The sequence below is a fragment of the Rhincodon typus genome, chromosome 25 (genome assembly GCF_021869965.1).
Source record: "Rhincodon typus isolate 14 chromosome 25, sRhiTyp1.1, whole genome shotgun sequence".
Lineage (NCBI taxonomy): Eukaryota > Metazoa > Chordata > Chondrichthyes > Orectolobiformes > Rhincodontidae > Rhincodon > Rhincodon typus.
Genome location: NC_063356.1, coordinates 7,695,197 through 7,707,983, shown reverse-complemented (window position 1 = coordinate 7,707,983; position 12,787 = coordinate 7,695,197). Strand labels below are relative to the sequence as shown.

The 12,787-nt window shown below is 45.3% G+C and overlaps 1 protein-coding gene across 1 annotated transcript in view; it reads left to right on the top strand.

Annotated features, from left to right (window-relative positions):
• Window positions 1-12,787, top strand: part of nfasca (neurofascin homolog (chicken) a) — a 126,624-nt gene that overhangs the window by 70,210 nt on the left and 43,627 nt on the right. The window contains exons 19-22 of the mRNA XM_048612000.1: window positions 1,847-1,917; window positions 3,055-3,277; window positions 5,302-5,417; window positions 6,969-7,173. Coding sequence (XP_048467957.1) covers window positions 1,847-1,917; window positions 3,055-3,277; window positions 5,302-5,417; window positions 6,969-7,173 — 615 coding nt within the window. The remainder of the gene's footprint in view (window positions 1-1,846; window positions 1,918-3,054; window positions 3,278-5,301; window positions 5,418-6,968; window positions 7,174-12,787) is intronic.

Here is a 12,787-nt window from a genome sequence, read left to right as displayed (position 1 = left end):
CAGGGCAGGTCGAGAGGCTTAGCAACTGTAATTCCTCACATGGCCCCATATTAATTAGAGAGCGGATTTCTTGTGAGCAGTGATTCTGTGTTTTAGATTTTGAAGTTCACCAGTCCTTTCCTCATATCAGTTCTCTGGTAGACCCTGTACGTGAGTGATGAGGAAGTTCGGGGCTGACACTGACTACTATTTGAGTGTTAAACAGCATTTGTAATCTGAGCCAGAAGTTTGTTGACATTTTGTCCAACTCTAAGTGTTCGGCACTGAGAGTTCCACATTAACCTGAACGGTTCAAATGTTTTGCTCTGATTGCAAATTCACCGCAGCCGCAACTTCAGCACCATGGACAGGGAAATGAGCAATAATGGTGCCAGAGAAAATTTGCAGGATTGAAACTAAGAGCTAGCAAGCAGGCAAAAGGCAGAAGATCGTAGGCTGAGCAGGAGAAGGAAAACGGCCATTGTTTTTGTATCTTCACACTTTACCTTTCAGACAGGGTGTGAAATTTCCTACAGGCTGACGAACAGTCTGACAGGACAACACATGCATGCTCCTTCTTTGTACCAGCGCAGGATGGGGTTAATCTCAAATCAGAAGATAAGAATTAGGATGAGGGGCCAATCTTTAACACACTTCACCCTCTCTATTTGCACACTGTGAATGGTTGACTTCCATGGCGACTTCACAGTCTTGTCCCATCTCTTTTTTTATACTCTTGCAGTAACTCTTCCCCCTCTTTCGGATTTGGACAATCACTACCTCAGTTTATTTTAGTCTAATTGAAGTATCCACACTGAATTCAAATTGTCAACCTGCCATGGGATTTGAACTCACATTCTCTGGGTGGCTAGTCCTGTGGCACAACTTTTAGACCATAAGATACAGGAGCAGAATTAGGCCATTTGAGCCCAACGAGCCTACTGCGCCATTTGATTATGATTGATATTTTTCTCAACCCTATTCTCCTGCCTTCTCCACATAACCTTTAATGTCCTTGCTAATCAAGAATTTATTTATTTTAGTCTTAAATACACTTAATGACTTGTCCTTTACAACCTTCTGCAGCAATGAGTTCCCCAGATTAACCACCCTCTGGCTGAAGAAATCCCTCCTCATCTCAGTTCGAAAGGGTCATCCCTCCACTCTGAGGCTGTGCCCTCGGATCCCTCCTGATAGTGGAAACATCTTCTCCACATCCACTGTATTCAGGCCTCTTGGTATTCTGTAATTTTCAATCAGACCTGCCCCTCATCCTTCTAAACTCCATCGAGCACAGACCTAGAGTCCTCAACCCATTCCTCATATGACAAGCCCTTCATCCCCAGGGTCATTCTTGTAAACCTTCTCTGGACCCCTCCCCTTGATGAAGCTGTGCTGCCTCAACCCTGTTTTACAATGCACGTCCAAATACTCCGCAATATCATCCTTTATTCAAAAGTGAGAGTTTTTATGGGCTTTTACAAGCTATGAAGGCTCAACAGTTCGATTATCTCACTTGATGTCAGCCCTGAAATTGGAGCAGGAGCTGTAATATCCATCCAGGTAGGCTATGAATCCTGCACCTTCTGATTTTGAGGGTCAACACTAACCAACAAACTAATTATTCCTCAAGAAAAAATGATTGGTGATATTGAGAGAAATGCATACTGCAGTGCAAGTTAATATTGAAGCTATAGAAGAGTTGACATAATTTGCCTTAATACAGCAATACAAAGCTCACCCACCTTATAGCCTTTGAAAAGGTGTCAAGACCTTTGCATTAATCACTCCAGTAGGTACAATATCTCACAGCTTGAATTCTCTGCATTCAGCGAAATGGCTTGTAACATCATTTTGTATTTTCTAGCTCCAGAGATCAATCCATCTGATGTTAGAGGGGCAGGAATATCAAAATCAAGCATGCAAATCAGTTGGACGGTGAGTACAGTTTGTCCTGTTATTTCACTCACCTCTGAAAAAGCCTGTCGTTAACCACTGACCCAGGAATGCTGTGAAGGAAGTTGGTGAATTGTGAACTGAGATGTCAAAGAACAGTTACATAACTTAACTAGGAAGTTCATTCGGAGATTGCTAACTGTCCAGCAATACAGGCCGGGAACAATGGATTTCTCTTGACCATTTCTACTGTTTGTGTAGCATTATGAGCAGCTAAAGATTCAATTCAATTCATATGCTATTGTTCATTTGGAAATTCTTTGAGAGTGAATTGATTGTTCATTAAAAATCACATTTATATGAATAATTAACAATGAGGAAGATGAATCTTCACAAAGATCTAACTCTAAAACCTATTGCAGTGCATTTACAACAGTCAATGAGGCAATAAGAACACGACACCCAAATAAATCAAACTGATATTCCTTAAAATTTGCGGATGATCCCTAGAATTGAAGCCTTCTTCCCATGAATCACTACATCATATTCCCTCACCAGAATTCATTAACGTCATTCCCAAGGGAAACAATATATATGTGCCATCAGAATGTCTGCCATGAGACAAAGAAGAGAGATAAAAAGAGAAAGAATGCTAAAGAGAGCAAATCAGTAGAAAAGAGAGATCAGTTACAAAGTCTGACTTAAATTGGGGTTGAGGGGAAACAAAATATAAACTATTTTCTGAAGTCTAGTTGTAGTTGCCATCATTGGGTGGCATGGTGCACAGTGATTAGCACTGCTGCCTCACAGCACCAGGGACCAGGGTTCGATTCCTGCCTTGGGTGATTGTCTGTGTGGAGTTTGCATATTCTCCCTGCGTCTGTGGGGGTTTCCTCCGGGTGCTCTGGTTTCTTCCCACAGTCTAAAGATATGCAGGCTAGGTGGATTGGCCATGCTAAATTGTCCCATAGTGTCCAGGGATGTGCAGGTTAAGTGGATTAGGTTACAGGGATAGGGTAAGGGTGTGGGTTTGTATGGGATGCTGTTCGGAGCATCTGTTTTTGGCTGAATGGCCTGCTTCCGTGCTGTAGAGATTCTATAATTGTGGTTTTGCTTGCTTGTATACTGTATATTTATTTTTCTATCTTTCTATTCTGGATATTATGTTCTGTTTTTCAGCCTCTGAATGGAACGCAAATCAGTGGCCCCAATCTCAAGTATATAGTCAGCTGGAGACAAAAGGATGTGGGTGGGGAGTGGTCAACAGTCACAGTCCCCAGGGCCAGTTACATTGTCTCACCAACACCCTTCTTCACGCCCTATGAGATTAAAGTGCAGGCAGTGAATGACTTTGGAGTAGGTCCGGAACCAAGAATTATAATTGGATACTCGGGTGAAGACTGTAAGTATATCAAGGGAAGCAAGCCAGATGCTATAACTATTGACTGCCATGTTAAACACAGAATTCTAGTTGTCTGTGAGTTGAAGATGTGATTTTCTTACTTTGCATAGCTCTCAGCCTCAGCTCAGTGGAAACCACTCTCAGCTCTAGGCTGCAACATTTGGGTAAACTTAAGTTCTCAATTGAACCAATGATCCAAGGTGAAATTCCAATATGGGGCTTGAGGGAACGTTACACCTGATGGAGGTCCGAGCTTCAGAAAAAGACACCAAACGGAGCTCATTCAGCCTTTCACATATAAGATCCTATGGCAGTATTGGAAGAACAGGGAAGCCTTCCCTGGTTTCCTGCACAATATTTACCCCTCAACTAAAAAACAATTTTCTGGCCAGTTTCACATGTTTGTTTGTGTGGAAACTAGCTGCAGTGTTTCCAATTTTATACGAATGGCTACATTCAATAAGTGGTTAATTTTTGTTGTCAATATTGTGTGGAATATTGTCAAAAGGAGACACAAAGTCAAAACTTTTCATCTTGCACTCATTGAGTTTCTAGTTCAAGAAACAGCCTTGAGAAAAGGGCACACCAACTTAAACAGCATGAAAAGAGATTAGTGATTGCCTGGGTCATTACTGGAATGGACATTTAAAGGGACAGTTAACTGTCAATCCTATTTCTCAGGGCAGGTTGTTTGACACTGATTGGTCAGGGCATTGCTATGGGAATGGAACAGTCTCCATGACCCCTTCTTTTTCCAATGGGAAAAGTGCAGTGTATGTACAGATCCCTTTTGCCTGCATAAAATAGGCAGGTACAGGTGCATCAAGCTGAAAGCCTGACGAATGATCTTAACCTGGCTCCCGATGTAATTCTCAGCACAGCCTGGATTATCGAGTAAATGGTATTCAGACGTAGAATCCTAGCTAATGGTTGATATAATATTCTGAGAGTTGTAAACGCAGGCTAGTTGAGCATGATCAGCATCCTGCCTACTGTGAATGGTCAACGGGATGATGAGTGTGAGGCAAGAAGTTATGACATTTTATCTCCTTTTACCAAGGATTAAGTTCTGTATTACCAAGCAATTATTTACTGGTTTGACTATTTTAAGGCAGATTTTTGACAAACAAGGGAGTTGATTGTAATCAGGGGCGCACAGGAAAGTGGAGTTGAGGCCATAATCAGATCAGCCACGAATCTTATAGGATGATGGAGCAGGCTCTAGAAGCTGAATGGTTTACCCCTCTTAATTTGTATATTCGCATAGTACTTTGGGTAACACAGAAGTCATGATGAAGAGTTACATAAAGGCAAGCCTTTCTCTTCAGTGTTATTGGAGTGGGTTCTTTGAATGTTAAAAGCAAAACAGTCCAGGGTAAGACTCCAAACGACATGTAGCAAACTTGGAAAATTTCAGTCTCAGAAGTCTGAATTTTGCAGGCAGCATAAAGGCAGTCAGATAATCAGCAGTTGTAAAATTGTATTTATATAGCAACCATTAGCATTGTAATTAATAGTGTTTTATAGGAGTCACTATCAAATAAAAATCGCATATGGAGATATTAGGTCAGGTGGCCAAAAGTTTGGACAAAGGGTTAGGTTTTCAGGAGTGGCTTATTGGAGGAAATCTGGGATAGACAGGTGCAGAGGTGTAGTGGGGGAATTGCAGAACTTCAGGCCCAGGCAGCTGAAAGCACAGTCACCAAAGATAAAATCCAAGTTGCATTATGAGAACAGAATGGGAAGAGTTCAGAGATTTCAAAGGATCGTGGGGCTGGAGGAGATTGAAGGATGTGGTAATGTGAATCTTTGCAGGGATTTTAAATGGGGATGAGAATCTTACAACCAAGGCACTGTCAGGCAGGGAGCTGGATAGTAGCAGATGACTGAGACTTCCAAATCCAATGTTATGAACCATTACCTTTGCTGAATTAAAAAGAACATAGGACTGTCTCAGATAAGTGGATAAAATTCAGCTATGTCTCACTCTCTGTCTTTTGAACCTGTTTTCTGGCTGTGTTTAGTTCCAATTGCAGCGCCCACAAGCCTTTCTGGAAGGATTATTAACAGCACAGCCATTCTACTGCAGTGGAGGTCATTGCCACCAGACACGATTCAAGGATATCTCATTGGCCACAGAGTAAGTAGCTGCAAGATCTTGATTCTACAATCAAACATGATTGATTATTGTATGCACAACGTAACCATGAATACAGTGCAGCCTATAGATTTCTTGCTGCAAAGTCTACGTGTATTCATGTGTGTGTACCTGTCTGTGCGTGTGTGTGCACGCGCGCACGCACGCACGTGCATGTGCATGAGAGCATGTACATTTGTGTACATGTACCTCTGTGTATGTGTATATCCATGTGTATGTGCGTGAGAGAGAGAGAGAAAGAGAATACTTTGTGGGCTTATATATATATTTGTGTATGTATACAACATCTGAGCATTGTTTTTGTTTATTAAACACCAGTATTTGTTGCTCATCCCTAATTTCCCTTGAACTGAGAGGCTTGTGAGGGCTATTTCAGAGTGCAGTTAAGAGTCAGTCACATTGCTATGAGTACGGAGTCACGTGTAGGCCAGACTGCGTAAGGATGATAGATTTTCTTCCCAAAAGGGCAGTAGTGAGCCAGATGGGTTTTTATAACAATCAGTGATATAGTCATGGTCACTATCCCTGACAGTAGCTTTCAATTCCATTTTCCTTTTCACTATTGGAATTCAAATTCTATGAACTGCTACGGTGGAACCCATGTGCCCAAAACATTAGCCAAGGGCCTCTGGATTACTAGTCCAGTGGCATTAGGACTATGCCCTGTATGTTGACCAATCCTAGTCTTTTATGGTCTATATTAGCATCATGAAGACCAAATCAAAATGTGAACACCACACATTCCACGATATTATTTCCATTGACAGTTTCCAGAGTTCAGTTCGAAATTTATTCCTCATTTGTGTTCTGAACATCGAACTGAAACATACAGATACTTTCTGGTAATAATACCATCAGATTATAATCCATAAATTCAAACACAGCATCAAACAGGCAAGATTCAAATTTGCCACCTGGTGCTCCACACCATAGGGCTGGGAAAATTCCAATTTCTGGAGGCCAACATTAATCCATTCCTCACGTATAACCACTTGACCCAATGTACAGAGATTCAAGCATTTCCACTGCAGGGATGGTGGTGATGGGGGAGGGGAGGGGAGGGGAGAGGGGGGAGGGGTGCGGGATGGGTGTTCTCTATGACAATGGCGCAGCCATTCAAAGTCAACATGCCAACCAATCAGCACTGTTTTCTCCTGTTGTATAAGTCATTGTGATCATTTGAAATTTGGCATTCTTGCATCTTGCAAGGCTAGATAAATTTTTGAACAGTAAAGGAATTAAGGGTTATGGTGAGTGGGTGGGTAAGTGGAGCTGAGTCTCAAAAATATCAGCCATGATCTTATTAAATGGCGGGGCAGGCTCGAGGGGCCGGATGGCCTACTCCTGCTCCTAGTTCTTATGTTCTTATGTGTCCTGACGGGCACAAGGCAAGAAGCTTCAGTAACATGTGTCCCTTTCCAGCAAGATTCAAGTTTGTACGAGTGGGATTGACTGCTCTGAGCTTTCTTTTTGTCATCTCCGTTCTGTCACGGAGATAGCATACAGACTGATTGAGACTCTTCTCTTGCTCAGATTCAGTATTGGAATGAGGGAAGTCTGCTGAAGACCAACCAATACAGGTCACGTGTTCAGGTCATGGAGTCTCCTGGACAGCGTCCGCGTGCCATAGTATCAGGCTTGCAGCCATATCATGCCTATAAGCTACAGGTGGCAGCAGTCAATGGTAGAGGACGTGGACCCTGGAGTGAGGAGTTTGCGATAAACACCACAGAAGGAGGTAAGTGGGCAAATCAACCCCAAGTTGCTCCCCATCCATAGCCCAAGCAATATCATTATTATGTCGAAAGAGCTCAGTTCATGACATCTCTGCCAATTCAGATCTAAACTTGTTGGTGAAGTAGAAAGGGACCTTTCTCTTGTGGATAGAGTTTATTGACAACTCAGTCACAAAGCTCCTTTCCACAATCTAACAACACAGGTACTCTCTTTATGTATATCTATTCTCATGCAATCGATGGACACCTCCTGATTCTCCTTAACGTTAAATAAAGACATTAGCAAACCTAACAATGTGAGTAACACCCCTTTTTTCTGACATTGAGTCAGACCTTACGTAAGATTCTGAGGGGGGAGCTTGACAAGGTAGATGTTGTGAGGATATTTCTGTTTGTAGGTGGGTCTAAAACCAGCAGGGTCAGTTTCAAGTCAAGGATCCTCCAAATTCACAAGGAAATGAGGAGGAACTCCTTTTCTCAAAGGTGTATTAGTATTTGGAGGAGGTTTTGTGGTAGCATCTCTGCCTCTAAGCTAGAAGCCCCTGGTTTGAGTTCAATTCTGGAACTCAACAGTCAATGAAAGGGTGTTTGTAATGTGATCCATCAGGTTGATTGTCAACCTGTAAATCCTCCCAACACCCCTGTGGTAGTCGGTAAGAGGAACAGTTTCCCTGTTGGTGATGATAGGAAGAACGTTAACGAGAAAACCAACTGACAAATCGCAAAGTCATTGTTGGTACCATTGTTATGGTAACCCCATGTAACATGAGTAAAAGCTTAAAGGGAAATAATAAGGTGTGCTTGTTTTTGGAATTTTCTTGCTGGGAGATCAGTGAGTCATTGAATCCATTCAAGGTGATTTTGATCTAATAAAGAATCAAACAATATGGAGGCAACAGGCACGAAATTACAATAAAGACCACAATCTGATCAGCTGTTGCCTTTTGAATGGTCCAGTAGGCTTAAGGGGCTGAATAAGACCATAAGACCGTAAGATGCAGGAGCAGAATTAAGCCGTTCAGCCCATCCAGTCTATTCCATCATTCAGTCATGGCTTCAGAGATGGTAGGAACTGCAGATGCTGGAGAATCTGAGATAACAAGGTGTAGAGCTGGATGAACATAGCAGGCCAAGCAGCATCAGAGGAGCAGGAAGGCTGACGTTTCGCGCCTAGACCCTTCTTCAGAAATGGGGGAGGGGAACGGGGTTCTGAAATAAATAGGGAGAGAGGGGGAGGCGGATAGAAGATGGATAGAGGAGAAGATAGGTGGAGAGGAGACAGACAGGTCAAAGAGGCGGGGATGGAGCCAGGAAAGGTGAGTGTAGGTGGGGAGTTAGGGAGGTGATAGGTCAGTCCAGGGAGGACGGACAGGTCAAGGGGGCGGGATGAAGCTTCCTACAGACAAAGCGGGTGGCCATGGGTACCCGCATGGGCCCGAGCTTTGTAGGTTACGTGGAACAATCCCTCTTCCGTAGCTACACTAGCCCTAAACCCCACCTCTCCCTCCGATGACTGTATCGGCGCCGCCTCATGCTCCCACAAGGAGCTCAAACAGTTCATCCACTTCACCAACACCTTCCACCCCAACCTTAAGTTCACCTGGACCATCGCTGATACCTCTCTCTCCTTCCTGGACCTCTCTGTTTCCATCTCTGGCAACCACCTGGAAACCGATATCCATTTCAAGCCCACCAACTCCCACAGCTACCTAGAATACACCTCCTCCCACCCACCTTCCTGCAAAAATGCCATCCCCTAATCCCAATTCCTTTGCCTCCGCCGCATCTGCTCCCAAGATGAGGCATTCCACTCCCGAACATCTCAGATGTCCTCGTTTTTCAAGGACCGCAATATCCCCCCCTCAGTGGTCGAGAACGCCCTCAACCGTGTCTCCCGCATTTCCTGCAACTCATCCCTCACACCCCCTCCCCACAATAACAACGAAAACAGAATCCCCCTCGTCCTCACGTACAACCCCACCAACCTCCTGATCCAACCATCATCTTCCGACACTTCCGCCATCTGCAATCCGACCCCACCACCAAAGACATTTTCCCTCCCCACCCTTATCTGCTTTCCGGAGGGACCACTCTCTCCGTGACTCCCTTGTCCGCTCCACACTCCCCTGCAGCCCCACCACACCCGGCACTTTTCCTTGCAACCGCAGGAAGTGCTACACCTGCCCCTACACCTCCTCCCTCACCCCCATCCCAGGCCCCAAGAAGACTTTCCACATCAAGCAGATGTTCACCTGCACATCTGCTAATGTGGTATACTGTATCCGCTGTACCCAGTGTGGCTTCCTCTACATCGGGGAAACCAAGCGGAGGCTGGGGGACCGCTTTGCGGAACACCTATGCTCGGTTCGCAATAAACAACTGCATCTCCCAGTCACGAACCATTTCAACTCCCCCTCCCATTCCTCAGACAACATGTCCATCTTGGGCCTCCTGCAGTGCCACAACGATGCCACCCGAAGGTTGCAGGAACAGCAACTCATATTCCGCTTTGGAACCCTGCAGCCCAATGGTATCAATGTGGACTTCACAAGCTTCAAAATCACCCCTCCCCCTACCACATCCCAAAACCAGCCCAGCTTGTCCCTGCCTCCCTAACTTGTCCTTCCTCCCACCTATCCTCTCCTCCCACCTCAAGCCCCACCCCCATCTCCTACCTACTAGCCTCATCCCTCCCCCTTGACCTGTCCGTCCTCCCTGGACTGGCCTATCCCCTCCCTAACTCCCCACCTACACTCACCTTTAGTGGCTCCACCCCTGCCTCTTTGACCTGGCTGTCTCCTCTCCACCTATCTTCTCCTCTATCCATCTTCTATCCGCCTCCCCCTCTCTCCCTATTTATTTCAGAACCCCCTTCCTCTCCCCCATTTCTGATGAAGGGTCTAGGCCCGAAACATCAGCTTTCCTGCTCCTCTGATGCTGCTTGGCCTGCTGTGTTCATCCAGCTCAACACCTTGTTATCTCATTCAATCATGGCTGATATGTTTCTCAACTTTGTTCTCCTGCCTTCTCCCCATAACCCTTGACCCCGTTAACAATCAAGAACCTATCTTTCTCTGTCTTAAATACACTCACTGTCTCGGCTTCCACAGCTTTCTGCAGCAATGAATTCCACAGATTCATCACCGTCTGGTTGAAGGAATTCACCCTCATCTCAGTTCCAAAGAGTCGTGCCTTCACTCTGAGGCTATGTCCTAAGGTTTTAGTCTCTCCTACTAGTGGAAACATCTTCTCCATGCACAATCTATCCAGGCCTCTCAGTATTTTGTAACTCTCAATCAGATTCCCCGTCATCCTTCTAAAATCCATCAAGTACAGACCCATGGTCCTTGATTGCTGCCATATGACAAGTCCTTCATCTCCAGAATCATTCTTGTGAACCTCCTCTGGATCCCCTCCAATGCTAGCACATCCTTTCTTAGATACAGGACCCAAAACTGCTCACAATATTCCAAATGTGGTCTGACCAGAACCTTTATACAGCCTCACCAGTACATCCCTTTTCCTTTATATTCTGGTCCTCTTGAAATGAATGCTGACTGTACATTTGCCTTCCCAACTGATAACTGAACCTTCATGTTAACCTTAAGAGAATCCTGAAGTAGGCCTCCGAAGGTCCTTTGTGCTTCAGATTTCTGATGCCTAGGAAATAGTCCATATCTCTTCTTCCTACCAAAGTGCATAACTTGACACTTGCCCACTCATCTAGCCTGTCCAAGACCTTCTGCGGTCTCCCTGCTTCCTCAGTACTACCTGAACCTCCACCTATCTTTTTATTATCTGCAAACTTAACAACAATGCCCTCAGTTCCTTTGTCCAGATCGTTAATATATAATGTGACTAATTGTGGTCCCAATACTAACGCTTGTGGATCTCCACTAGTCACCAGCTGCCATCCTGAAAAAGACCCCTTTATTCCAACTCTCTGCCTTCTGCCAGTTAGCCAATCCTCTATCCACCCCAGTACCTTGTACCTAACATCATGGGTTCTTATTTTACTTAGCAGCTGTCTGTGTGGCGCCTTGTGAAAGGCTTCCTGAAAATCCAAATAAAATGGCCTACCCCTGCTCCTATTTCCTATATTCTCTCAGAATGATGGAATAAGAATTCGTTCTCTCCGGCAATAGCCCTCAATACTCGGCAAAGTATTAATAATTTGGCTGTAAATATGGTCACACTAAAATGTGCAGAAATAGAAGTGGGATACGGTGATATGGTGGGAAATCCTCTCCTGAGGCCTGAGGCCTGTTCCTGAGGAAAGCTTTAATTTGTATTGAATCATCGCTGCCCGCGAATCAGTGATGAGAGCTCCAAAATGAGGCAGCCAGACCTAGGGACCTTCAGGATAGAGCGGGAATCTCCAGGATTGAAAAATGTATCTCTGGTCACTACTGTGAGCAACTGAGGTCAAAAATCCCAGAGATATTCAATGAAAATTGCATGTGTGTTGCTTTAATATTTTCTTTGAACGCTTACTTGTTTTGAAAATATTTGTGATGGCATAAAAGGTTGGTGTGGTTGGAGATGGTTATCCTTCTGGTAAGGTGGCGTTGGAGTAGGGCTTCTGAACTGGGGCTTGTCCCCTTCGTCCACATTTCATTTTTGTTTCTTTTTTACTCCCCTCTCTTTTTTCCTTTTCTTTCTCTTCCATTTTACTTATCTCTTGTTGAAGAGTTCGTTCGCAGCGACGGCATTGGCGGTTGGTAAGTAGGCCCAGCGCGGACTCGAGCAGACTAGTGTCGGTCAGTAAGTAGGCCCAGTGCGGACTCGAGCAGACTAGTGTCGGTCAGTAAGTAGGCCCAGCGCAGATTCGAACAGACTAGTGGCGGTCAGTAAGTAGGCCCAGTGCAGATTCGAACATACTAGTGGCGGGCAGTAAGTAGGCCCAGCGCAGATTCGAACAGAATAGTGGCGGTCAGTGAGTAGGCCCAGCGCAGATTCGAACAGACTAGTGGCGGTCAGTAGGTAGGCCCAGTGGGGACTCAAGCAGACTAGTGTCGGTCAGTAAGTAGACCCAGTGCAGACCCGAACAGACTAGTGGCGGTCAGTAGGTCGGCCCAGCGCAGACTCGAGCAGACTAGAGGTGGTTGTTAAGTAGGCCCAGCGCAGACTCGAGCAGACTAGTGTCGGTCAGTAATTAGGCCCAGCGCGGACTCGAGCAGACTAGTGTCAGTCAGTAAGTAGGCCGAGTGCGGACTCGAGCAGACTAGTGTCGGTCAGTAAGTAGGCCCAGCGTGGACTCAAGCAGACTAGTGTCGGTCAGTAATTAGGCCCAGTGCGTACTCGAGCAGACTAGTGTCGGTCAGTAAGTAGGCCCAGTGCAGATTCAAACAGACTAGTGGCGGTCAGTAAGTAGGCCCAGTGCAGATTCGAACAGACTAGTGGCAGTCAGTAAGTAGGCCCAGTGCAGATTCGAACAGACTAGTGGCGGTCAGTAAGTAGGCCCAGTGCAGATTCGAACAGACTAGTGGCGGTCAGTAAGTAGGCCCACTGCGGACTTGAGCAGACTAGTGTCGGTCAGTAAGTAGGCCCAGCGTGGACTCAAGCAGACTGGTGGTGGTCAGTAAGTAGGCCCAGCGTGGACTCGAGCAGACTAGT